The sequence below is a fragment of the Haliaeetus leucocephalus genome, unplaced genomic scaffold (genome assembly GCF_000737465.1).
Source record: "Haliaeetus leucocephalus isolate CR32 unplaced genomic scaffold, Haliaeetus_leucocephalus-4.0 Scaffold964, whole genome shotgun sequence".
NCBI classification, from domain to species: Eukaryota; Metazoa; Chordata; class Aves; order Accipitriformes; family Accipitridae; genus Haliaeetus; species Haliaeetus leucocephalus.
Window position 1 is genome coordinate 188,510 of NW_010973400.1, and position 27,495 is coordinate 216,004.

At 43.3% G+C, this 27,495-nt stretch overlaps 1 protein-coding gene across 1 annotated transcript in view; it reads right to left on the reverse strand.

The window, feature by feature from the left end:
- HS1BP3 (HCLS1 binding protein 3) overlaps positions 1-27,495 on the reverse strand; it is a 53,452-nt gene that overhangs the window by 9,904 nt on the left and 16,053 nt on the right. Inside the window, exons 4-6 of the mRNA XM_010584249.1 lie at positions 25,859-26,072; positions 2,020-2,171; positions 1,382-1,517 (exon numbers count right to left, since the gene is read on the reverse strand). Coding sequence (XP_010582551.1) covers positions 1,382-1,517; positions 2,020-2,171; positions 25,859-26,072 — 502 coding nt within the window. The remainder of the gene's footprint in view (positions 1-1,381; positions 1,518-2,019; positions 2,172-25,858; positions 26,073-27,495) is intronic.

Consider the following 27,495-nt stretch of genomic DNA (forward strand, 5'->3'; position numbering starts at 1 on the left):
CGGAGCAGACTTCAGAGACCTTTCTCTGCCACAGAGGAAGAGAAAACATAGAATCCAAAGGACATTAACATGACAGATGGAGAAGCTCTCTCCCCTAGTGGATAATAATGTAAGGACTGCACTGAAACAGGCACTTCTAGCCATATGAACAATCTGGATCAAGCGCTATATGCTGAGATTGCTAGCAGAGGAGAAAGCAAACATGAAAATATTGCAAGCACATACGTGTTTGCTCCCAATATATCACAGGACTAAATCGGGTCATGTCCTGCCTCATCAGCTTCCATAAACATCAGGTGGGATGTCAGGATGTAATGCAAGATGGCACCCAACCCAATTTAACGTTTGTTTAAATTAAGTCAGGCATTACTGCTGAGATAGCTAGCACTTTTGCATGCATAGAAAGCAATAGCTGCAAAACTACCTGCTTCAGGAGAGGTTTAAAACCACACACAGATTCTCTCTCCTGGGTTTAGTACCTGCTGTGGAAATCATACATCCTAACAGGAGCTGGCTGGCAAGAATTAGCACTGGAAGCAGGTTGGCCTCATCATTCAGATGCCAGCCTGAGATCTAGAAGGCATGAATTTGACTCTTTACTGCAGCACAGATTCCCTGGTGATGCTGGTCCCTCTGAGCATTGGCTCCCTGCTTGATCTCTTGAGGATTATCAGTGCAGGCAAACTAGCCTTGTGAGAGAGATGCCAGGAATAAAACACATTATGTGATGATATGTTCCAGTGCTACACTATCAAGGGGGCAGGTAAGTGTACGAGCAAGTACATTATTCCCTCCTGTAACTCTGAGCTCCAGCCCTTCTTTCCACTACATTAAAGATTAAATGCAGGGTGATAGAGATTTTAATGAGAGTACTTTCCAGCTGTGGAGGTGTGCAGAGGATTACTCCTGGAAGTATGAATGAAGATCTGTGAGCCATCAGTAGAAAATCATTCCTCTTGAGGCAGGAGCCCCTGATTTCAGCTCACTGAAGCTGAATTCCTCTTTGTTTCTGGGCTTTGTTTCTCACTTTTCATAATGGAGGTCAGTTTTCACCCCCTGTGCATTGCTTGCAGAAAGCAGAAGTGTCATGTTAGAAAACAAGGACTAGATGGCATGCCTTGGGCCTTCAAGACCCTTCCTTTGGAGTCACAGGATAATACCTTGCACCCTACCTTTCTCAAAGGGTCTTCCTAATTTACTTTTTCATATGTTTGATTTCCAAGCTCCATGACACATATCTTACATTTTACTTGTAAGTACAAGTATTGATTCACGGTTAGCATTCAAAGTATTTAAGCTTTGCCCTCAAATTCATCTCTTTTGAGGTCTAAATAACTCCTCAGATCACCTTCAACCTACATGACAGTTTTGAGATGTGTACCTCAGCAGTTCTTCAGTGTCCTCCTCAGGATCTGTATTCAGCACATACTCCCTATTCTTACAGGCAGCTGGCAGCAGCAGTGAGTCACCCAGTCTTACCACCCCACCAAGGTCTGGATCTTCAAATAACTTCAGATCTAGAAAGAGGAACCAGAAAATGCTGTAGTTACATCATGCTACGTAATACAATACCTGCATTAACACTAGCTAGTAAACCTGGCTACTGGGCTGAAAAAAAAAGATCATGTAGACAATTCTTTTTTTACAAGGACTTCCAATCCACAAAGTGCAGTAGTACTCTGCACTCTCAGGACTTGGTAAATCTGCTTTCTTCTTGCACTCAAAAGTAGGTCACGTTACTCTTGTTAGCGTGGCATGAGTGACTGTGGGACAGCCAGCTCCCACAGACCTATAACATCCCCGCCCAAAATGTCAACAGTGAACAGCTATGGGAACTACAGGTCTTATTTATTCTTTCTGAATGATTCTAGATGATTTTGCCCCAGCTGAAGATCTGCCTTAACATTCCGAAGTCATTATTTAGCCTGTATACTCTATATCACTACATTTTAAAAGCTCAGTTATACACATGCTTTAGATAAAACAATCTGTGTATATACAAATATAGAACAGATTTACTCTCTTTCATTTTCTTCCTGGGACCAATTGATGAGAAATCTTTTTCTGGGCCAAAGAGTCCTTCATCTGGATCTAGTTCCTCTTCAAAAATGGTTAATCTGGGTTTCTCTTGCTTTGTTGGAGGAGCAGATGCCTTCTTTGTTCTTTTAGTTCTAAAACATAAGAGACAAGAAAGTCAGCTGCAATTCTTCATTTAACAAGAAAGATTTATGGCTAGAAAGTCTCATAAGCTGAAAATAGATGGAGGCTGGGAAGGGATTAGAGAAAGGTACATAGGCACTGCTGGCAGGAACAGGATATTGAGCTGGAGGGACTGTTGGTCTGACATACTCTACCTGTACTCATGTTCTGTATTCTTAAGAACTATCAAGGAACCCAATGGAAACTGGAAGAGCAGGGCTAACAATGCTGTACTGTGCAAACTACCACTCAATCACATTTGTTTTAAGCAGTTTTACTCCTCTCACACAGAAAACTTAAAATAAGAAAGAAGACCAGTCCAGCAACACTGTCATAGACAGACAGAAAAGGGATGGTTTGAAAAACAAAGTGCAGGTTGGACCATTACACTGATCCCTTTGGACAGGTTTTTAAAAATCTCTTTGGCTCCATTTCCTTGCCAGTGCCTGCTGCTGTTTTTGACTGCTGCATACTCCTTTCATAAAGGTGTTAGACACTCCTCTCATCCTTCCCAGAAGAGAGAAGATGTGAAGACTACATCACCTTTAAGTTGAAGCAAGCAGGGACTGGAAGATACTTGGTTAGACAGACTGCTATTTGCAGAATTTACAAATGTCACTCAGTACTTTCTTGAATGAAGGACAGGATTAACTTCCTCTAAATTTAGTCTTCTAAAAATTTGACAGTGAGACAAAGGTAATTTTTAGGCTTCTCCTCTACTCAGTGGAAAGAGACACACATTTCCATAGGACAATTAATCCCATCTATTTTGAACACTGGTATCTGGATGAAACAAATCTCTGAAGATCTCCTCCTCTCCCCACTGGCTGGAGAAGAAAGCTAAAAACTAGTTTGGATTAGAGGCCTCATTTGCACGTGGCTTAAACAAGGAGAGCTGAATTCCCTTCCTAGAACAGAGTGAAAAGCATGTACTTCTTGCTCTCATACCTAGGAGTCACATTCTGCTAGCTGAAGCTACAAAGCAGCTTTCACAGTAGGGCAGCTTGAGTTATGAGGCAAAAAAAAGAAAATTTAGATAACAGGACAAAAACCTTGGGTGAAAAGTCCAATTCAAACTAAGCTGAAAGAGAAGAATTCCTTAGGACAGCATGTCCTTCCTAAGAAATTGCCATATTTCAAAGATCCTTACTCTTAGCAGTCACGGCCTTGCAATTTCTAAGGTAGCCCCTTTGAGTGCCTCTTACAATGGAAGATCTGATCTTCTCCTTTGCAGAGAGCAGGTCAGGTTTCAGCCTAGAGCAAACCCAATTATCAGCACTTAACATGCCATAGTCATAAAAAACTAACAACAAGGTCAAAAGATTACACATACATTCCAACTACATTAAAGAATCTTGTAAAATCCTCTTCCGATTACAGCTGCACACAGAAGAGTGGAGTCCAGTTACATCCAGTTATTTTCACAAGTTTATTATCACCAACATAGAACTCAGGGATGATATTACCTTGCTACCACCACTTTGTCTCTTAGCAATGGGAAATGCCGCACTTTAAAGCCCTAAGAGCAAGCCCCATGCAGAACTTAAATATGGCCTTATTTGGAAATATACCCTTTTCAATATACTAAAGGCATCTGCAGTTGTCAGCGACTAATTTGCTGAACTATTTATTATACAAACCTTCTTTTTAAAGCAGGAGAAAATTCCATGACTTTCTTTTTTTTCACACTTATATTCATTATGGATATGCCTTGAGTGACTTCTGAATTTGAGCTACTTTTGAAAGGTCAGCTCCAAGGAACTGCCTCAAACTGAAGCATTTGTAAAAGAGCCTCCTTCCAAAACCTGACAAAGTCTAAAGTTATAATATGTACAAGCCAGACAGCTTTCACCCAGGATTTCTACACAAACTCAGATTCATTGCTTTATTAACTGTGGTAAGAAATCTATCACTCAAATGAACCTCAGTATTAAAGGAAAAGGTAAAAAATGAGAGCTATTATATTTAACAACAAAATCAGAATAACAGTAAGACTGAGTCTCTCAGAGCTGACAAATTGATTAAAAATGGAATTAGTAGACACAAATAAATGCAATCTACTGGGGAAGAAGCAACTTTTGTTTGCATGATTCATGCCTTGCAAAGTATTCTTTGAGAAGTAAATGACAATATAGATGAGGATTTGCCAATCTACAGAATGCCAAAAAGCCTTTGACAAGAACTCCCTTGTCCATTCAGAGAGTTACAGCAGCTCTCCTGATGCATAAGAGCCTGTTATGACACAGGTACTTATAAACATGAGCCAATACATTTCCAAGCAACAGGTCTCCACCTCAGTGAAGTTAACAAGGAGTTTACTAATAGTTAGCTAAAGTATTTGCAGCAATGAGTACCAGAGTGGGGAGACATACTGAAGAATGCGAAGAGAACCATAAAGAGTGTCATAAAGAACAGTATGTAAAACAAAATTAATTGAACTGAAAGGTCCTGGTAATAACCGTCTGTTTCGTCTAGCCATCAAACCAGCCCACTTACACTGGCTCGCTTTCTGTTTCACCAGGGGACTCCATTGGCAGTTACAGGGAACAGGGCCAAACCCCCAGGGCTTGACTGCTACCAGTAGGAACATGAGGAAGTTGTTTTTCTGCCTTCAAGTTGTTTCCCCACACTACCCTTCTAAGGAAGCCACAGTTGGACTGCCAAGTAATTCCAGCATATCCATACAGGGACTCTGTTGAGGTCAGTCTCTAACTGGGAAACAGGATTCCCACGGTTCTGTATTTAGCTGTGCCAGTCCAGGCTGTGCACTGCTAAGTAGAGGTTAATGGAAGGGAAAGGGTGTGTAAGAAGTTTTGGAGCCTGTCTGAGGTTCTGGTTTCACGATAAGCTTCATCTGGCCTGAGTGTGCGTCTGCCTGCCTACTCGTACCCCTCTACACATTCCTGCTACCTCCCCATAAGCAGGGGACCAGGGACCTAACTGGAACCGAGCTGACTGTGAAGCCACATGCTGGTAGGCATGCACAGGAGAAGCTGCAGGGATAGTTAATTCGATGATCATGATGTGCCAGGGTGTAGTAAACTGGTGCAGGGATGCAGAGGCTTTTGGGAAGACAGAAATGAAGGAACATTTAGTCTCCCAAAGTATTACTGTACTCAAACCTTGCATGTCATTAGCACCTTCTTCATACATCACGCTCACAACCTTGGCATCTGACATTTTGAAACTACCTGCATCCAGCTGGCAGAAGATGACCTGTGTCATTGCTATTTCTTTGTTGCTGAAACAAGTGAACTTTGGAACATCACTCTAGTGAATTTTAAAAATCTTAACAAGAACTAACCCAGTCCTAAAGATGATGTATCATTTGTTCAGTTGAACCTATTTACCCAGTTGAGCTCACTGACTTCTATACACGAAGCATTGTGAGAATGACTCAAATAACACTACTGTCTTCTGCTCTCGAGTCCAAAAGGAGCCAAACTGCCTCAGAAGTGACTGTAGATAAAGACTAGTCTCCTAACTGACATAGACCAAAACTGGGTGATCAAAACTTTGGGTATATGAATTTACTTAGTAAGGCTGCTGGCACACTTGAAAATCCAGTTGAGACTCCTGGCTCCCAAATGATTCTCAAATCACCCACAACAATGTCAACAAAACCCTGCATGCAGAAGACACTCACTTTAAAACCTAACCCATTTTGTGAGCACAATTCTCATATTATTGTTTACTGACACAATGTAGGTCACTTGTTTGGCAGCCTCCATGTCTCACTGGCACATCAATAATGCAAAAAACGCTTTCTGGTCAGCTATAGAAAACAGCAATGACGATGACTGAAACACTCCAAAGTCAGAAGATTTCCAGACCTGTATGTGTGATAGCTGTGTTTTGAAATAGTGGATCTTCAGACCTAACGCTTGGTGACACATAGCTTAAATCAAAGCGCATGTCTATTGTGCTCAATACAGACAGGAGTCCCTAACCCATGCTCACTACTGGGTTAAAATAGTGAGTGTAATTATTCAGAGTAAGTGTGTGTCATTATTCAGAGTAAGTGTAATCTCAGCACACAGACAAAAATTTTCAGAACTTCTTATTCTGAAAATATGACCATCTCTTTTTTTATAGAAATAAGATTATGCTCCAGAAAAGGAATGATACAATAATATTAAAAATTACTTACTCAGAATATACATACTCATATTTTAGGTATCCAGGGGATTTTACAAGGAAAGAGCTTGCTAATATAAATGGACACCCCAACTCCCACAAATCTACATTCAGGCTTGAACAAAAGAACTACTGCTAAAATATCAGCAATATTAGCACTTCTTCTTGAAAACCATTTCTGAAAAACAAAGAACCTATACACTAGTTCATACAGAAAACAAAATGTCATCTGCCTCTTTCTTTTCATTCAACAGTGCTCATTTTCCAAAGCCGCCTGATAATAACAGACAGGACAAAAGGGGTCATTCTCATCTGCTTTGGGCAAGGGATGCCAAATAGAAATTCTAAGCCCGTCAGCTCAACACAGCCTGACTGCTAAGCATTAAGCAACCGTGACAAGTGCTGGCCGCAGGGATATTTTACCTCACACAGTAATCTTTTTCTTGTGGACATCACAGTAACTTAGAGTGTTTTAAATGGCCCTGGCATGTCCCAAAATAAGATAATGCATAATAGATGGAATAAATCTCCTATTAGAAATCATTTGGAAGAAGAGCATTTAATTGCAGGCAAAGTTTCTCCTGCTGCAGCCCCCAGATCAGGCCAGCCTTGGACTATTGTTCTAGCAGAGCAACAGATGGAAAGAAAGCCTGAAGGAATAGATTTTCAAGAGTTCATCTCCCATCTAGGGACCTGCTTTTGTGGAGACATTTTTCTGAAGGGCTCAGCACTCAGGAGTACCTGTTCTTCCTAAAAGAAGCCAAGCTGGTTTTATAATCTGTCCTTTCTGATTATATCATTTTTCAATATAATTTGAGAACAGACAACAAGACCACAGGCAGACAACTTTTGTTTAGTATACAGCTCATTAGCAATAATCATAATACAGAAACATTTCCTAAGACGTTTTCAACTAAATAACTAACAAAGCACACAGACACTCATATGCCTGGCAAGGGAACAAGGGTTCCAGAGTAGATTGCAAAGGAAGAATATTAACATAAAGGAAATTTCTTTATCATTTTCCTTTGATTTTCTAGACTAAACCAGAATGTGAGACTTGCTGAAACAAATGAAGGACAACAAAAGCCAAGTTTCAAAATACAATCATGTCTAAATTAAACCACAGCAAGGACAGAACAAGACAGGCATAATAAAGTTGCCAATAATGATGTGAAAAAGCCAAAAATACTCACTAGTATTTTTGGTTTCATCTGCAAAGCAGCAGAATGGTACTTTCAGAGTTTCTGACAACAGTGAAATAGTTTGTACCCTAATACTCAAGTTAATGATGCAGATTTTCAAATATGCAATACCAGATAACATGCACTAACGTGTTTTGGAAAAAATTGGCCAGGCATCTTTCTGCACCCTGGATGTAACTACTCAATGCATTTTAGAACTTCAGGGAGGTTACAGAGGGCTAAAAATAAAGCTATTTTAAAAATTAGAAAAGTTAGAAGTGTTCAACACAAAGAAGCATGGGCTGGTGAGCATTGCCTTGATGCTTGGTAAAGTTAAAGAAAGGCAGACAATCAGATATAATCAGTAAGTAATTAAAAGAGCATTCATTACTAAAGTCTTGCCAGAATCATGCTGCTCTTTTCTTTTTAGGAGCCTATAGGCTTGGTTAATAATAGTATCTTATCCAAGGATTGACACAGCAGTCCTGAGACTTGCCACCGTTTTCTTCCAAAGCAGGACCAAGAAAATGGAAACTCCTATCCTCCAGCTCCTGTGGACAGGGTCCTCAGTGCAGCATTACAGGTATCTGCTTCTCTGTAGAGAGCGCCTGAGCTATCTCTGCATTACCTCAGGCACTCAGACACGTCAGGCAAGGAGAGACAAAACCAGAACGCTCTCTTTTTGGTTCTTCTCCATGACTTTGGTGGGACAAGAAGGAGAGAATATTATGTCCTGCTGTTCAGTCTATGAACTAGTAAAAGAGCTACGAGGCAAACATGATGATGGCAGCATCAGGGCTTGGTGTATACCAGCTTTTATTATACCCTTAATTCTCCTTCCCTATTTGTACGTTTGATAGGAACTGATTTCAAATTGATAAAAGGAGAGAAATATTGATTTTTTGCTCTGCTGCCCTCTTCTGGAGCACCTTCTATTTTCCCTGTGCCTAGTCCTTGCAATTTCTGCCCAATATCATCCTATTTCTCTCCTCATCCCTCATTCCCATTTTTCATCCCTCCTCAATCCATTTCCCCAAATTTCTGGCCAGTATCAGACACTTTCTTGCTCCGCCTCCAGAATCTGCAGTATTGCCTCTAGACTGACAATTAGGTCTCCTTGTCATTTTCAGCCATCTTCTCCTGCCATCCACATCATGTACCTTTTACCCTCCAGACATCTATTCTGGACTCTTCTTTTTCTGCTTTAACTGGAAAGATTACTACTGATGGCCAAATTATGCTTTTGAAAAAGACCACAGGCTGTAACTGAAGGAGAAACAGGAAGCTGCAATGGGAACATGTGAAAATGCAGAAGGGAGGTAAGGGAAAAAAAGGATGAAATTAGGCAGAGGTAACAGTAGACAAGTTAGCAAAGCAAGAGAAAGGGAAGAGGTTGAAACTGATCACAAATGATAACCAGCTATGACTGCTGACCACCAAAAATAAACAGGGATGTTTACCAGTCACTTTTCAATAAAACATAAAATTCATGTTAAATCTTAAACACATGCAACATCTTTCTGGAGAAAGGAAGCTTTATCAGGAAAAAGTCAGGACAAACAGTTTGGACTTAACAAACTCTGCCAGACATTACTCCTTGATTTATTTCCTTTAAGGTCACTATTCAAGGTAATGGAGTTAGTTTTAGGAATAGGCCCTAGCTTTATGTTTTGACCCTATAAAAATTACACTCTCAGAAAAAATTCCATTCTTTAATTAATTATTGTTACAGGTCTGTAGCTCCTAAGACAACAAATTTTTGGGCAAGTATTGTGTTGCATGCCTGTAAAGTGATGTCTACATGCAATATAAGTCAGCAATAAAATGTGTGACATGACAAGAATATAAATATGACAACTGTAATGAAATCAGCCTGCCAACATTGTCCCTTTATGAGACATTCTTCACAAAATGTCCTGAGCAGCTTCACAATCAAAGTCAACCAAGCTGAAACAAACAGGGTGTGAAAAAAACTAGCTAGTGAGCATGTTATCTGCCACCTGCTCAACAAGATTCAGGAGCAAACACAAAAAAAGGTGGCCTCACAAATAGGGAACTGATGGTACTGAAAATATCCAATGTTGTGGTAAGAATTCTTAAAACTATCAAGTAAAAGCAACAAATGCAAACAGCAACCGTTTTGGAGGAGTGACTGGCTTCTTCAACACTGAAATGGTGAAAAAAGCCAAACATACATATGAACAAACCACTGTAGCTTCTTCTTAGATGTATTTGAGTAATTTCTGAAAAAGCACTGAACATGTGAATAGTTGATGCCTCATTTCCAGAAGTGTTGGGCACTCACACTTCTAAATTACAGAACCATAGAGTCACAGAATGGTTTGGGTTGGAAGACACCTTTGAAGATCACCTAGTCCAACCCACTCCCCCATGGGCAGGGACATCTTTCACTAGATCAGATTGCTCAAAGCCCTGTCCAATCTGACCTTGAACACTTCCAATGATGGGGCACCCATAACTTCCCTGGGCAACCTGTTTAAGTGTCTCACCACCCTTATCGTAAAAAAATTCTCCCTTATGTCCAATCTAAACCTACCCTCTTTCAGTTTAAAACTGAAAGTTTTAAAGTTGTCCTTTCACTACAGACCTTGGTAAAGTCAAATCAGCTGGACCTGCAACTGCTTGGTGCGTCCTCCCAAGGACAGGCAGCCTGACCATTCTACATCTGCTTTATAAAGGTTTAATTTTGTGTTATCTAATCTCTACCTCCTCGCAAACAGAATGCCATCATATCCAGCAGCATCTGCTGACACCTACATTTGACAACCTCCGGGTCTCACGTCGTGCTCCTCAGAAGACCATTTCACCTGTGCTGCTGCCTCACGTGAACTCCCTCCTCACCACATCCAAAAGCAGAATGGGTACAAGAATGCAGACTGGGGGCACAACTCTAGTTTTCATCTGCCTGTGAACAGAAAAGCCTCAGACAGATAATGTAACAAAAGAGGATGTTTGCATTAAACAACCTCTGGCCTCTCTAACACCAGAGGCTCCGTGTAAAACTCTGTCTAAAGGGTGCCTTCTTTTTTTCGCCTGGTACCTGCACAGACCCACCCCTAACCTACAGAAAACCTCTAGCAAACTGCAAATAATGTTCTAGTCTAAAATTTTGCCTGACATACCTGTCACACCACACCTAGAGAGCTTATGAAAAGCCAGAGAAGGGCTGGTTACCAAGGCAGTGAGCAGATTCCAGCAGTAGCCCAGCAGGACTTGCACTCAGGGGCAGACTGCTTCAAAAGCCCAAGGTCTTGACTGCTCCATGACACAGCCCGAGAAGGGAAGATGGGGCCGAGACTGGTTCCCCACTGCCCTCCCTCCCTCACATCTTGCTGTTCACAGAGGTCACTTTTTTGTCTTGCCTGCGCTGTGGACTAAATAAACCTCTTACCGCAACACAGAGATGGCTCCACAGGAAATAAAATAGAGAAGGACACAGTGAGACATTGTCATAATGATACCGCTGTTGGAGACACAGCCCTGTGCTCCAGCTGCTGCCTCTCCTGCTGATCACGGGATCAAAACCTCTTCCATAAAAAGAAAATGCAGCTTTCCTGCCTAGAGGTTTCTTATGTTGTTTTTTTTAACAGAGGTAAGATAAAATTGCTCTGGGTGAAATATTCCCCAGGCCACGAATACAGCTATTGCATGAAGCAGTTCCACTTCTGATGTTGCAGACGCTGCTGGAGGTCAGACCGTAGGAAGTCACACCAGGGAGCACCGGAGACACAAAACTCCCTCCTAAGCAAGACACTGAGGCTCTGCAGTGGCAGCTGCCAAGGGGCTTCTTTCTGCTGCAAGCAAAAAAATAGCTGACAGAGTTCTGCATTTTTTTAATTGGATTCCTATTTATGTTTTTGTCGCTAACCAGCCTGACTTCTCAGCACACAAGCTTTTGCAACATAAGTAATTTCAGGGGCTGGGCACTGATCTCAGCGCGCACAACAGCTGGCTGTCATGCTGAATGGACGGGTTCAGCTGGGGAAGCACTGCGAGCCCTTTGTGGAGCACAGAGAGGCCGGGCACTGAATTGCAGAAACCTGATAAAGGCAAGCAATCCACAAACACATGCCTAAAACAAGAAGAACTAAGTAGTCTTTGCAAGTGTTCTGGCTCGCGCACAAGATCCAGCTTAGCGCTGGCGTTATTTAACATCCACGATAATATTCTAAAATCGTAACGAAAATCATTCCCCTCCTATTGGCAAAAAATCTCTCAAGAGCTCAGCTCATCCAGAGCGACACTTGCTATTCCCACAGCACTCTTCAGAGATGGCAGATGGATGATCTCAGCAAGGCCTCCAACTAGCTTCTCATATCCTCAGGGAATTATGACTTGACACAAGCGACATGAGCCTGCAGATCCACCCAACTGATTCATTGCTGACCCTGCTCCTTGCTCCTACTTAGCTACCTGATGATCTGCTACTGCCAGCTGTCCCCCTTGGGGCTGGCTGGATTAGAAACGCTGAAGATTCATGTGCTGCAAGGGATGCAGCAGGGAAAATGCATCAGGGAACACAGACTGTGGGTAGAAATGCTGGTAAATGTCTCAGGCTCTCAAATCCCACACAACGCGAGACCTCAGGCTTGTGTGGGCACAAAAAGCGGCAAGCGTGTAGTGCTGTATTAGCCCAAGGAGAGCTCTTTTCAAGATTAGCTGCTGTTGACTCATGGTGTGAGCTTGGGCAAGTAACTTGATCCCTTGGGCCAGTTTGCTGACTCACAAATCCTAAATAGACTCAAAGTACATTGAAGTTATGCCATTTTACATCGGTGGAGAACCTTGTGCAACTAAGCCATCTAGTAAGTTGGAGAGATGTGAGAAATTAACCGAGGTTTGGTAAGGGGATCTTTTGTTGAACACACAGGGGGAGCAGAAATTATATCACTAATCTGTGTCAGTAGGAGGAACTAGTGGAAAAGTGATGAAATGATGCTGATGACAGCAGGGGAGTAGCAATTACAAATAACTGCACAATGTTTTAAGCTTCTACTCCCCGGTGTTACAGTGGCTGTGGCAATGTTGAAGGAAAGAATGATGATTTCAGACAGAAAACACAGACCCAGGACCTTTCAGGATCTGGATCCATAAGGAGAAATGCTACAGCAGACCTTCCACATGCCACATGGCTAGCACAGAGAACCAACACCACAGGATCAGTGTGGTTGTAAACATATAGTACATCAAGCATGGCCAAAATGCCAGGTGCTGATTCATGGGGCTGCCTTGTGCCCCTCACCGAGCCCCTCCATGCTGCCCACCCAGCTCCTGTCTGCAGCTCCTGTCTGCAGCTCCTGTCTCTGTTCATCTTCCTTTGCACCCCCAAAGGACGACACTGCTACCTGCTGTATTGGGTTTGCATGGCAAGGTTTTGGTAGCAGGGGAGCTGCAGGGATGGCTTCTGTGAGAAGCTGCTAGAAGCTTCCCCTATGTCTGACAGAGCCAATGCCAGCCGGCTCCAAGATGGACCTGCCGCTGGCCAAGGCCGAGCCCATCAGCACCAGTGGTAGCAACCCTGGGGTAACAGATTTAAGAAGGGGAAAAAACCCTGCAGAACGGCAACTACAGCTGGGAGAGAGGAGTGAGAACATGTGAGAGGAACAGCCCTGCAGACCCCAGGTCAGTGCAGAAGGAGGGGAGGAGATGCTCCAGGCGCCGGAGCAGAGATTCCCCTGCAGCCCGTGGGGAAGACCACGGTGAGGCAGGCTGTCCCCCTGCAGCCCAGGGAGGTCCACGGGGGAGCAGACCTCCACGTGCAGCCCGGGGAGGACCCCATGCCGGAGCAGGTGGGTGCCCGAAGGAGGCTGTGACCCCGTGGGAAGCCCACGCTGGAGCAGGCTCCTGGCAGGACGTGTGGCCCCATGGAGAGAGGAGCCCACGTGGGAGCAGGTTTGCTGGCAGGACTGGTGACCCCGCGGGACCCACGCTGGAGCAGTCTGTGCCTGAAGGACTGCAGCCCGTGTAAGGGACCCACACTGGAGCAGGGGAAGAGTGAGGAGTCCTCCTCCTGAGGAAGAAGGAGCAACAGAAAAAACATGTGATGAACTGACTGCAACCCCCATTCCCCATCCCCCTCTGCTGCTCAGTAGGGAGGAGGTAGAGAAAATCAGAAGTAAAGTTAAGCCTGGGAAGAAGGGAGGGGCAGGGGGAAAGTCTTTTAAGATTTAGGTTTTATTTCTCATTATCCTACTCTGATTTGACTGGTAATAAATTAAATTAATTTTCTCCAAGTCAAGTCCATTTTGCCAGTGATGGTAATTGGTGTGTGATCTCTCCCTGTCCTTATCCCAACCCACGAGCCTTTCGTTATATTCTCTCTCCCCTGTCCAGTTGAGGAGGGGAGTGTTAGAGAGGCTTTGGTGGGCACCTGGTGTCCAGCCAGGGTCAACCCACCACATCCGCCTGTGGTCTCTCCAAGGAAGGGAAGTGTTTTGAGGCTGCCTACCTTCCCACGACTGGCAGAATTCCACAGCAGAGGTGCCATAAGCACAGGAGGCAGCACTCACACCTGCCCTGCTGAACAAGAGGGCTGGGGCAGGACTGTATCCATACTATAAAACACTTGGCCTTGGTCTTCCCTTGCTCTGTGTGGTGTCCTGGAATTATTATTTATTCTGCATCTGATTTTCAGTTCAAAGTGCTTGAAATAATGCGAGGTTTGTGCTAGAGCTCTGCAAAGTCATAGCCTGAAATGGAGGGTGCTTATGACATGTTGGGCACAGAACAAAGGCATGTGGGGGTGTTTGAAGGAGCACAGCTTGATGAGATACTGCCAGAGGACTGTGTATGGAGACAAACTTGATGCAGTCTTCTCCATGTACCTTTTGGAAATGGTCCCTGTGAGGGGTCCTGGGTACCAGACCCTCCCAGGAAGAACAGATAAGCAGAGAGCAGAACGGAGACTGTCCTTTGCCATGTTGCCCATTTGTCTGTAGGGTTTAAGGATACCTTGGCATCCTTCATAATATCCATCAGTAGCATCCATCTTGTAGTGCACAACAGCACCATGATGGCTCCCATCCCGCAAGCAATGGTGCTGTGCTGCCCAATGGTGCAGTGCTGCCAACAGCTGGCAAACGACTGGCAGATCAAGCAAGTTTCTCCATGAGAGTAAGGGATACAACAGGCTGGGTTACATCTCTAACCACCTCCCAAGGGCAAGTAAAACAATGCTTATTGCCAACAGACTGCAACATTTGGATAGCCCCCAAACACCTCACCACCTTTCAGAATTCACTCTCTGCACCTCTATGTGGCAGGGCATGCCAGCACTCTTACAGACTGAGAATGAAACATGGTCCTGAAAACCAGAAGTGAGCTGTCAGAAGCCTAAACAGGATGCATTTGAAATGAAGAATTGAAACTAATTCCCCTAAGAAGTTGGCCAGCAGCTCTGAACCACATGCTTCTCCTTCCCATTTGAGCATCCCGCATTGTGTGGCACTGCCCTTGTCTCTTGGCAGCACCACTGAACAAATAAAAACAACTCCAGTGAGGTCAGGGTTTGCTGTAACAGCCCCTGAGGGAGGAAGGAAGGGTTAGCCCTCAGGAGCCTCTTAAGAACACATTTGCTTTTTTTCATATTACAGGAACAGCTGGGGCCATGGCTCTGTCACTCATAGCCAAGACGAGAAAGACAGATGACTTGGGAACAAGTTTTCGGGGCAAGACTTACACACAGCAATAGCCTATGCTGGCAGATAACCCATCACACAGATGAAAAATAAGACGTCTTCAGCAAATGGTTTAGATAATGTTGTAAGGTGGTTTTGAGGGCATGACACCATGTTTTGTGTTTAATGATGCCTTCAAGAACGCCTTGGATGCTATTACAGACAAAAAGCAATAAAGCAAGGGAGAGAGACTCTTGGAAATCCTCCATCCGAGCCACTCTGACCAGTTTGTGTATTGTGCCAAATAAGTAGCAGTTATTACAGAAAATCATGGTTCAGAGAGCAGACCTCAGAAAATAGTCTATATTAGCAAAAACCCAAGTCAAGACCTTTTCCTAGCCAACTGACACACCATGGCTCACACCCACGCAGCTGAACTCTGTTATATTCCAAAACCAGCTGGCTGCACCCGCCCAGTCCTGGGCTAGCTCCTGAGCTGTGCCCACCATCACCCAAAGGAGTACTAGCTGATAGGAGCCACAGCAGCCAGCTACATACTTGCTGCAAAATGCCCTTGGTGTTTTATGATCACAGAGCATCATTAAGTGTCAGACATACACTCAACACCGCCTGCACCAAGAAAAGTCTCATTACAGGGCCCCAACAGCTCCAGTCCTGACTCCTAAATGCGCACCTTCTTCAGGCTGCCTTGTTGACAACAAAAAGGCAACATCTACACTAGCAAATAAACGTGGTCAGGGCTTGGGCTGAGATAACAGTACACAGTATGTGTCTTGTGAGTTTTTAGCATGCTTATGGGCATGAATTTGGCCCAGGCTAATTATTGCTTTCCCAAATGATGCCTGGACATAATTTAGGGACCAGTACAAGCTCAGGGCCCTTCCTGTTTTGGACGTGGCCAGCTTTCTCTGGGGAGCGGAAGGATTTAGCTGTCGGACAGAAGTTACTTCATCCTAGTTGGCACAGAGCAAGATTACAGTTCCTGTCTGCTTTTATTTACTAGTTTAGCCACAGTCAAACCACCTACCACAGCTGCGTATTTCACTGTGCTGGTAAGTCTTACTCCCCCTTATGATCTGGACATGACTGGGCATTTCAGGCAATATGGAAAGAAAAGGTTTGAGTCTTATCCTTTATGGAAGGCAATAGAAAGCATTTCTTTCACTTCAAAGACAATTGTCATTAACAACAATCTGAATGCCACATTTCTGTGCAAAGGGAAACTTTTCCCCAGGCAGACCTACAAAATCAGTTTTATTCCTTTTATCAAAAGCATAATGGAGAGATCTAACTTTTACGTGCTGTGATGTGACCTGAGAAATTCAAGTGCAGAATGAAGAGCTGCTGAGTCCCAAATGTGTGTTTGTCCTTAAGGACATACCTCCTTTCGCTGGTACTTCAGATGATTCCAGATCTGGCCAACTGCTGCAAGGGGCAGTAGCAAGAGATGTGATCCCCAGGTGTGTTAATTAGTACCAGGCCACAGTTACAATGGCTAATTCATGCATTTTTGGCAAAGTTTTGCAGATAGCTTCCACAAATCGTTTTCCAAAAGCCAGTTCTTCAATCCTTTGAAACCAAGACCTAAAAATTCTCCAGCAGATCCATGGGGAAAAGGGAACAATGGTTTTATTAAGTCTGCTGAATTAGGAACTTGACAGCATCAGATGAAAGGAAAAGCAAGTCTCCCATCTCAATTTAAACTGAGCACACATTCACCCCATAGACAGCTTCTTCTAGAGCAAACAATTCTGTTATACTTGGTGAACAGAAAAGCAACAGGGCAGCTCTGAATCCATCCCTCATTAGCAGTCTGTGTCATCTACAAGCAGTTCCTTGCATCTGTCGATTAAAGATTTCCCGTGCCTTGGTGAAAGGAGCAGGCTAATCGATGATGTAATGCTTTTTTATTCTAATTAAGGACTTGAGTCATCCTATTATTGTAAAGTCCATGAAACAAAACATGTTTAAATCTGCCCAATTACATCATGTTCAATCCTCTTCCAAAGCAAAGTAAAAAAAAGACACTTTTGATTCTATGTAGTTGTAAACCTATCCTGTACCCCTTCTAAAGGAACTCCTGCCTCCTACGAACCTGTCTCAGTTAAGTAAGGACTTGCTTAATACGCCTGCAGAATGGCTCACGGCACCTTCTGCACGCCTTCATCACCGTTTAGTTCTGCTCTGCTACAAATGACCACACATTGCTATTAAACAGGATGGGAAAATCAAAAGCTGAGAGTTCACTCAGAGGACTATGGGAATTATTTGAAAGCTGGTGCCAGCTAGTGGCAATGGTATTTCATTCCAGTTCCCTGACTACTTGGCTCTACAGTTCTTCTACATACAGAAAAGTGTGTGGTAAGTTTTACTGCTTTAATACATTGTAAACAATGAACCGGGTTCATTAAAAATCCCATGACATCTTCCTTAAAAGCAGACATATCTACTTTAGCAAGTTGGTCAAATTCCAAGCTGGGTATTTACATCTACTTCAGTGCAATTCCCCCTGCATTTCCAGTTGAATTATGTGTTCTTCACTTACTGTCTGATGCTGCAGTGAAGTATTGCACTAAGCTATTAAGTCCTTGCTGCATTTTACCTCAGGTGTAGTTACATTTGTGTTCTGCTTGAAAACACTGCTGGATGGCATACACACCTGTAACGCTACACAGACTATAGAGTTATTTGCAGTCCTTTGGGTTTAGGACGACAGTATAAACAGAAATTTACTATTTATAAAACCCATTAAAGTATATTCAGTGTTCTAATCAAAAAGAAAATGAAGCACATTAAAATAATTACTTAAACTCCTTCCCAAAGGATCCTCATGTTCCAGCTGTGTATGTACTGGAATCACTCAAGCCAGCCATGACAGAAACTCACCACTGAAGTTTAACCAAGGCAATTGCTTCAACATGCAACATAAAACCTGGGGAAATGTTGACTGCATAATCTTATGAAACCAAAAATCCAACACTAGACCAGGAAATATGAATGCAGATAAGGACAATGCTGGTACATGGGAGGACTCACACAAGTTTTCCTTAGGTCAGGGAAGTGATTATTTCCAGAATAAAAGAAAACACAGAGCAGCCAACTTTAGATCTCTAAGTTATGCATCCACTCTTCTCCAAATCTCTCTGACAGTTTGAGTGCCCTAGCTCAGATCCCAAGGTACAGTTCTTTCTGATTTCCAGAAGTGAACATAGCAGCAGGGTTTTTGCAATCACCTGTCAAATATACTCTCCTGAAGGAGTACTTATGGATGTAATATATGCCAACTACAAGCCCAGAAGTACCAGAAAATCTCAGTTTTCCTGAGTGCACTTACATTCAGTTAGCACTACCACCGAGCAGCAATGAGGGAAGAGTGCTAAGTCCTTCACACATACAACTCGATTCCCCTGGTTGGAAAGTACAGCTAGAAAAGGTTCTCAGTCCACCACTTGGAGCCACACAGGCCTTGGTAGAGCTCTCCCAAGGAAAACACATTCCAAGAGAATATGTTTCTTCCACTCAGAAGACACAACACAAAAATAATATGGATGATTCTGTGAGATTCAATAGCTAAACATCGTTTCATTTTCCACTGTTTTCTTTCAGTCACCCTCACCCTTCCATCTGTGGTGGGACAGCAAGATTTGCAGAAAAGAAATACGTGGGAAGCTGTGCTCAGGAGATGGGATTGGAGGCAGAAGAGAAAGGAAAGCCCACTGTGTGGGAAAACAACACTCACAAAGTACCTACAAACATAAAAAAAGTTCAGGACAGACAAACTGGAGGGACTGAATTCCTGCAAGGAGAGCATCCCTGCCATCCTGCCTTACTCCCTAGCCACGTGGTTAAAATGTGCCAAGGAGAGGCTATAAGGTTGCCCCTAAAAAGAGTTGAGAGCAGACAGTTTATGAAATTATGAATTTATTTTTATGAATTTATGAAAAGTGAGGCTTATCTTTTAATTGGATGCGTAACACAGACTTTTTGTTGCCTTTTCTTCTTTTTCCTCTTTTTGATGGGGAAGAACACTATACCAGAGTGTCCTTGGTTTCCAGAAAAATTTCAACTGTCAGGAATGTTTCAGCAGAAGACCAACGGGGTTGTTTACTGGGATTTTGCAAGTCGGCAATCTGACAGCAGCTGGATTGGAATTGCGACAAATACTCGTGTCACTTGGCAAAGTGACGGTCGAGCATGCCTTGCAACCTAAGCTTGTGACTCAACAACTGACAGAAAATAAAGATCTGCCTGTTTAAATCTCTGAAGGCTTCACAGCTGTGAGCACAGATACACACACTGCTAGGAAAACAAGGCTCTTTCCTTCTTTTCTTGTTCATTGTTTTAACTATCTGAATTTCATTAAAGAAAAAATAACCTGTATCTTCTCTCTTCTTTGATGTTTTGACACCTTCACCCTCTTTCAGTTGATCGGGACAGACAGACAAGTGTTTCTACTGCTGTGTATGAATCCTAGGGGATTCAGAGGCGAAGTCATGCATGTACCTGGCTAGACCAAAAGGCCCTTGCAAATTTATGAGTGGCTGAGGAGTAGGAGGATGCCTGAGGAGTGGCATCTTGAGGAGTGGCAGGAGTACAACCCTGCCAACCAAGGACCAGAAGGCACAGCAGCTGAACACACATTTTGACAAGTTTGGTCCAGACCATCTGTCCAGCAGACGGCAGCTGTGCCACGACACCACTCCAGCCTGCAGAAATCCTCTTCCTTGAAAGTGAAAATCCACTGGCAGGCACACTGCCTTCACCTATTTCAGCTCTGGGCATTCTATCAATAAAACCACTTGGAAAGATGCTAAATGCGGGGCTCCCCTTAAGCTGATTTCTGCCTCTTCGTCAGCCGTTCTCAGCAGCCCAAGGTTTCTGGCAGAGGAAGCAAGATCAAACGTTGCCACTCATTTCTCCTGCAAAGACAAAAGGCTGAGGCCATCCTAGGCTCTTCTGCCACAACAAGGAAGAAAAGAAAAAGAAAGGGAGCACGGGGATGAACAGCTCAGGAGTCAAACTCTAGCCTGGCTGCCATCAGGGGGCTGGGAGACCTGAAGGTGTAGGACGCAACCCAGAAACAACTGCTGGCTTGTGCGACAACCTACGTCCTCCTGCAGCCAGCCTGACTCTGCGGGCTCTGGCAAGGCCAGGGCTGGCTGCCTGGCTGCTCCTTCCCTGCCAATCTGTTGCTCGAAGCCATCACCCATTTCATCTGCAGCCAGAAAAGGCCCTGGGTCCTTTAGTAATCTCGTTACCAACTAAACCCAGCCACGGCAAACCTCTGGCACCAGGGGTGGTTGAGCTTGACCCCAGCAACAACTAGCTACAAGGCTTTTAAAAACTTTTGGCAGCATGCCCCCAAAAGGTCAGCCCTCACCAGCCCCATCCCTTCCTAGCTACTGTCTAGGAATAGCTGTATCTGCATTTAAACACAAGAGATGCAAAACTTCCACCCATGCACATGTCTTTATTCCTCTGCAAAGGCACAAATTCAGATGAGAAGCCACGAGGGGAAATCCTTTGAAACAATAGCAAAGGTAGAGAGTGGAGACAGGAACTCTCCGGGACCCACGAGGAGACAGAAGAGCCCTTGTCTAGGGAATACCCACCTCTGGGCTCCGTGCAGTTTGCCAGGAAAAGCCTAGGGCTGAGGGAAGATATGCTGTCACTGAAAGATTTAGGAAGGCAAAGGAAAAAGGATGGAAGGGAGGGAACCGTGTGTGGAGGAGAGGCTCCTGTGAGGGCTGCAGAGAGCTGATGAAGACAGGAAAGGAAAGCACAGGAAAAGGTGGTTTCTTCCAAGCTGGTGAACAAGTATTACCTCATAAGTTAATTGCAGCTGAAGAGATGCAGGCACTGAAAGGGCTGCTGCATGCTTTAACCCATGCAGCAGCCGCACTCCCTTTGCAAAATTGTTGCTGCTTTGTTCAGAGGATCCGGTTCTGAGTCATTTTAATCAGCTGCTGTCTCAGATTTATTGGAGTAAACTGAATACAAATACTAAATTCAGTTATTTTAACTACAAAGTGAGAGTAGAGAGATGCTAAAGTTCTTGGCTTCAACCTACAAACGATAAACCCGCATAGTTCATCCACTGAGGGAGAAGACAAAACCCAATTCAGTTATTGTGATGTGGTTTTTATATTGTTTTAAGATTCAGAGCTAGAAATGCCTAACTTGATCTTGCTTGCATCAAGTAAAAAAATCCACAACTGGTTGCCTGAATTCCCTACAGAAAGCGAAATCCTAGGGAACCCTCAGGGCAGACTGGGAGTAAACATGGCAGCAGGCAGAAAGCTAACCCCTGTGGGCAGAGGAGCTCAGGGCCATACTATTTTTTTCAGTAATTCTGTCACACACCCAGGGCCTGAGCACAGAAACTCGGTTCAACAGTTCAGGTGTTAGGACAGTCCCTGGTACTCCCCTGGCATGGGACAGCCTGACTTCTCCTAAATCATCCTAATGACAGCCCAGGAGACAGCACAGGCCAGCAACCATTTCCAGTGGGTATCTGGATGTAGCAAACCTACTTTGGAGGACAGGAGAATGTAAAGGTATAGACATGGTCAGATACTGCCCAGTCAGCCTCAGCCAATGTGCCCTAGCACAGCTGAGCTGACTAGCATTGATGCTGCTCCGGATTCCTCTCTTCACTCCATGAAAATCTTCTCTCAAACCACTGGAAAATTACACCTTTTTCCATTGCAGAATTTTCAGCAGTATCATCAAGAATATCCTAGCTGTGGGTAGATGGCTCCTCCACCTTGTGGCCATCTTCCATGCCTTTCCCTTCAGAGGATTAGCCTCTTTTGGACCTAGTATTCTTGCTTCTCTCATTCCTGAAGGCATTCCAGTTGGAGAAACCCCTGCAATTGTGACTAGCCACACAGTACTATTTTGCAATTTACAAAGAAAGTCCTTTAAAAGACAGCAGTGTTGAAAGATACCGCACCTCTAAAAACCCAGGTATATTGTCAAAATGCCATGGTAGTCTATTAAGCACTTAAAAATATGTATCTGCAAATGATAAGACAGATGGATTTAGAGAAGGATGATAAAAAGCAGTATTGAGCTCACTTTAAGGATAACAATAGAGACAAAGATAAGTCAATATACCTAATATTGTCCCTATAATGTGGAGTAAAATACATATCTGATTTCCCACGTATAGAGGAATTAGGACATTTTAACAAAGGGATATTCTAATGATCATGGCTTACCAGAAAAAAAGAAAAAGAAAAAAAGGAGATGCTAACTTTAAAAAAAATAGTTTGGCTATGAGAGCCTTGCAACTTACAAATCACTGTACACTTACTTACACTGCCAAGAAAAATGAAATAGATCTAGAAATGTGCCACTGCTACAAAAGTGAGTACACTATATTCATTCCCCGCTGTACAGCTGATGCCAAAGGACCATCTTACTCTGTATTAGGACTGCTTGTTCTTACAGGACCTGTATATTCTGTCCAAAGCTGAAAAGACTTCTACAAATGTCCAGGAAAACTTGCAGACTAACTGGTGACAATACACTGGAATAACAATACTCTAAACTATCAAAAAGGGCAGTGGGTGAAGAGAAGAAAGTACACTCCTTGAAAACATATTTCAAATGAATTTCAACACTGCACCCCACAAATGTAACCCAATTTTGAGCACGTTTTGTTTTAGGAAGAACCAGGCCTGGGGAAAAAAAAAAATAAAGGAGGAGGCGTGTTAAAAGCTGAAAACTTAATCAGAAATATGTATTGTCATTTTTTAAATGTCCACGATCTGGATGAGAAAAAAAACAGTCTTTCTGTTGTTAAGGATCCCAGACATGGCCCAAGATCACCCTGCTAACACAGAAAGAAAACTTTTCGGCATAAGAATCATATAGCAGAGAAACACAAAGTTTGTAGACCATCCTTTATACCCGTGAAAGCTGAAGAGCAGAACTGGCAAGTGAGTTGCCCACCAGACATGAAAGAGCAACTCAGACACAGCCTTGAATGTAAGGAAGAGAATCAGCACAACTGGGATGTCTCCTCCAGGCAAAAGGAACCAGACCATTATGAGCTTCCACCTGGATGATCAGCAGCAATACAAAACCAGAAAAAAAGACCCTAGTTTAGCATTTTACCCCTAAGGCCAGTATATTTAACTGGATATCTGGTGGTTCAGCAGCACAGCAGCAGTGCTGGGCCAAATCCAAGTCACAGTCTTCTGGCCCAGGAGGAAAAGTTGTTACCAAATGAAGCGTGCTGACAACATATGGAGGCCTGTGCTACTGGAGCAGTTTCATCCTCATCCAGAAAGAAAAAAACCTGTAAGATTATGCCAAACACATGATTCAATTTAGGTCAGAGCTCTGCTGCTCAAGGCACCCTGGCCACCGATACTGCTTGGAACGGACTGGCTTGTTTCAGTGCTGGCTTTACATCTTTTCAAAGGTTTTTCACAGGGGAAAGGATCGTGGATTTTTTTTTTTAACCTGAATTTACTAGGCATTAGGGAGCAGTTTACTACTAAACATATTTATCCAGTCTGCATCACCTCCTTTTTTTATTCTTACCCATCCCAAAGTAACTTCAAGCACATCTGAAGCACTAAAGCTGTGAGGCCCGCAAGCTCCCTCTTTAAAGCACGTTAAGCACCTAACATTGTAATGGGCATAGAAGACACCCTAAAATGGAAGACACCCTAAAATGGCCACCCAAGAAATGCCCATCCACTGACAGCCAAGGTCCTGCCTTTGGCCTCTTACCTAGACACCTATTACTAGCATAAAGCTGGGGTACGATGCTTATGTCTGATCTGATCTCCATTGGTGTGAATTGAAAATACCTTCCACGGAAGCAAGGTGAGTTACAGGAGAATAGAGACAATATAAAATCAGATGCAGGATTCTCATTTCCACTTTCATGTTTCTGCCTCGACAGTGTACATGTGAGATTTACAAAAATAATAATAAATACATATGGAGAATGTTTGGTTTTATAGATAGCCAACCACTGGTTTAGAGTGAAAAACATCTGACTGCATAACATGTCATGCTGCAGCTCTGTACCAGTAAAGACTACATTTCTTATATAAAGGAAGTTATTCTGATTCAGTAAGAATTCTGTCCTCGAAAGGAATGGAAGCAATAAACTAAATGAGGATTAAATACCAGATCTTGTCATCCTTCAATGCATTAAAAGACCAAAATAGTCAAGACTTTCAAATGCTATGTCAAACTGTGCAGAGCAGAAAAGCAAATTCCTTGCTTGTTTTGGCACAGCAAGATCTTTACAGTTTCTACTTGTTGTAAGTTGGAAAATACAACATTGCATTTGCTAACCCAATAGATCATTTTCCTATCCAAAAAAGGACAGCTTCTGTTGTAAACTTACCAGCTAAGGACCATTTTGTGGGAAGTACTGCTTTATCTAACTTCTCATTGTAAATAGTTATTTAACTTTTTTAAACTCTTCTTCAACAAAAGAATAATTTTGATGCTGAGTAATTAAGCATGTGCTTTGTCAAAAGAATAATACTTAAAGTTTTCTGGTGACATGTAAAGGATTAAAGACTTCAAGTAAAAAGGACAATATCTGGACATCGACAATTACATATGATTATAATAGCAGGAGCAAAGTCCAAATGGCGCTTCCAGTATTAATCATTGTAGCTGACCCAACTTAGTGTGGGAGACTCTAGCTTAGAGCCAGGAGTGAATGATCCCCTTGGAAATAATTCAAGGTAATTGGGAAACACCAAAAGAGGGCTCTGGCTTGTTGCTATCAGTTACTGCCTATTGCTATGAAGAAGCATTTTGAAAGCACCATCTGGGTCCAAGACAACGAACATTCAATAGTCGCTAGTGACTGTGGGTGGTCAGTCAGTGCTTACTGAAGATCAAGAACAGCTAAGCCTTTTCTACTTGGGCATCGAAAGCCTAAGACACCCTAAAAAAAGTAGTCACTACTCATGATCCCAGGTACTGAGAAACTAAATTTGCTTCCAGGCTTCAGTAGTTGGAAATGTTTTTGGGAATTAAGTGAGAAATTTCATCTTGAAGTGAAGAAAATAACTGCCTGAAAGTTATTGGACAGGTAAGCAAACCCAGATACTAACATCGGCAAGCTTTGATTCAATTGTTTCTCAAGCTGTTATTGTTTATGCCTCAGCGGCATTTAGCATGTGACATCTTCAGATAAGGGAAGAAGGAAAGAAGGAAAGAAAACCCTATTTGTGAACATCATGATTGAAATGTTGGCTCTTTTGGTCTTTACACTGCTATAACTGTACCTCCTTGTAGACATAAGTAAGCCCAAAAGCAGTTCCAGACACTGTAAACACCAATGTACTCCAGAACAGCACATCCAATGGACCCTGGTGGCTTTATGTTTTGCGGTGGGACCCTGCAGTGTCCAGTAAAGTGCCTACTGTAGCTGAGACTGTTATCAAGGCATTCACAATGTCCCTCTGTCACTTGGATTTCCTGAGGAATGCACTAAAGAGGCACTACAAAGCCTCTTCCCTCTACTGAGGCAACTTCTTCACGAACTGCAGAGGCCTCTTCTCCTCTGTGAAATTCAGCTGAAAGTGGTCAATATTAAAAAATATCAGGATGAGGGGACAGTGACACCGAACAGCCTTATTTGTTTAGAAAACTAGGCTAAAATCTAAATAACAAAGGTACTACCAGCCATACCTGATTATACCAAGAGGGTCTAACTCTTCTTCCTCCTCCTCCTCTTCTTTTTTCTCCCCTTTTTTGGCATTTTCCACTGATGACAGCTGTGAGATTAAGTCAGGTGTCTTCTCCTCTTTGAAAAAATCCAGTCCCTCATTTTCTTCATCTTCTTTCTCCTTGTCATCAGGAATGTTTTTTCCCTTGAAGTCAATGGCACTAGTAGATTTTGTTCCTGCAAAATACAAAAACAGTTCAACATGCACATGTGTCAGGGCAATCCCAAGCACAAATTCAGGCTGGGCAGAGAAGGGATTGAGAGCAGCCCTGCAGAGAAGGACTTGGGGGTGCTGGTTGACGAGAAGCTCAACATGACCTGGCGATGTACATTTGCAGCCCAGAAAGCCAACTGTATCCTGGGCTGCATCAAAAGAAGCATAACCAGCAGGTCAAGGGAGGTGATTCTCCCTCTCTACTCCGCTCTCATGAGACCCTACCTGGAGTACTGCATTCAGCTTTGGGGGCCCCAACATAATAAGGACATGGACCTGTTGGAGCAAGTCCAGAGGGCCAGGAAGATGATCAGAGGGCTGGAGCACCTCTCTTATGAAGATAGGCTGAGAGAGTTGGGGTGGTTCAGCCTACAGAAGAGAAGGCTCCGGGGGGACCTTACAGCAGCCTTCCAGTACCTAAAAGGGGCCTACAAGAAGGCTGGAGAGGGACTTTTTACAAGGGCATGTAGTAACAGGACAAGGGGTAATGGTTTTAAACTGAAAGAGGGTAGATTTAGATTAGATGTCAGGAAGAAATTCTTCACTATGAGGGCGGTGAGGCACAGGAACAGGTTGCTCAGAGAAGTTGTGGCTGCCCCATCCCTGGCAGTGTCCAAGGCCAGGTTGGATGGGGCTTTGAGCAACCTGGTCTAGTGGAAGGTGTCCCTGCCCATGGCAGGGGGGGTGGAACTAGATGATCTTTAAGGTCCCTTCCAACCCAAACCATTCTATGATTCTATGATTCCTGACTGTCCCTTCTAACCACTGATGTGTCACTATGTGTCTGATCTGTTTACTGATTTAAAGTAGTTGAGAAAGACAGAGGAAATGAACTTTATCTGAGACATATCAGTACATGTCTAATCTGCTTATTTATGTTCCTTCTGCAGTCAACAGAAACAACAGAATTTCCATGTGGTGATTCATCCCATCCAAATAAAGTTGTCTGAGAAGGAGTTTCCCTCTAAAGTGCCTGTTTCTCTCTGCTGGCTACTGAGAGACCATAAATACTCTGCTTAGATGTAGGTAGCTAACTTTCACATAGCTAGGTGAGATAAAGTCCACTTTTTGTTACTAATTTAATTCATTTAGGCTAAAATTAGAGCGTTGGGCAGCATAAAAGTTTCCACAGGAGCTCTTCAATTTACACTCAAAAATGAAGCCTGAAGTTCTAACTCCTTTCAGTATGCAAGATCCAACTGAGCAAATTCAGCAAACTGAAACATGTGCTTTGACCAAGTCTTCTCACCATACTTGTTATGTGCAAAGCCCAGGGGAATGACAAGAGAACTATTCCTTGCTGTGGAGTCCCTGGATGTTCAGGAAAGCAATTTAAAATCATGAGACTAGCTAGAAATAGGCTAGTGAAAAACATGATGGATAGAA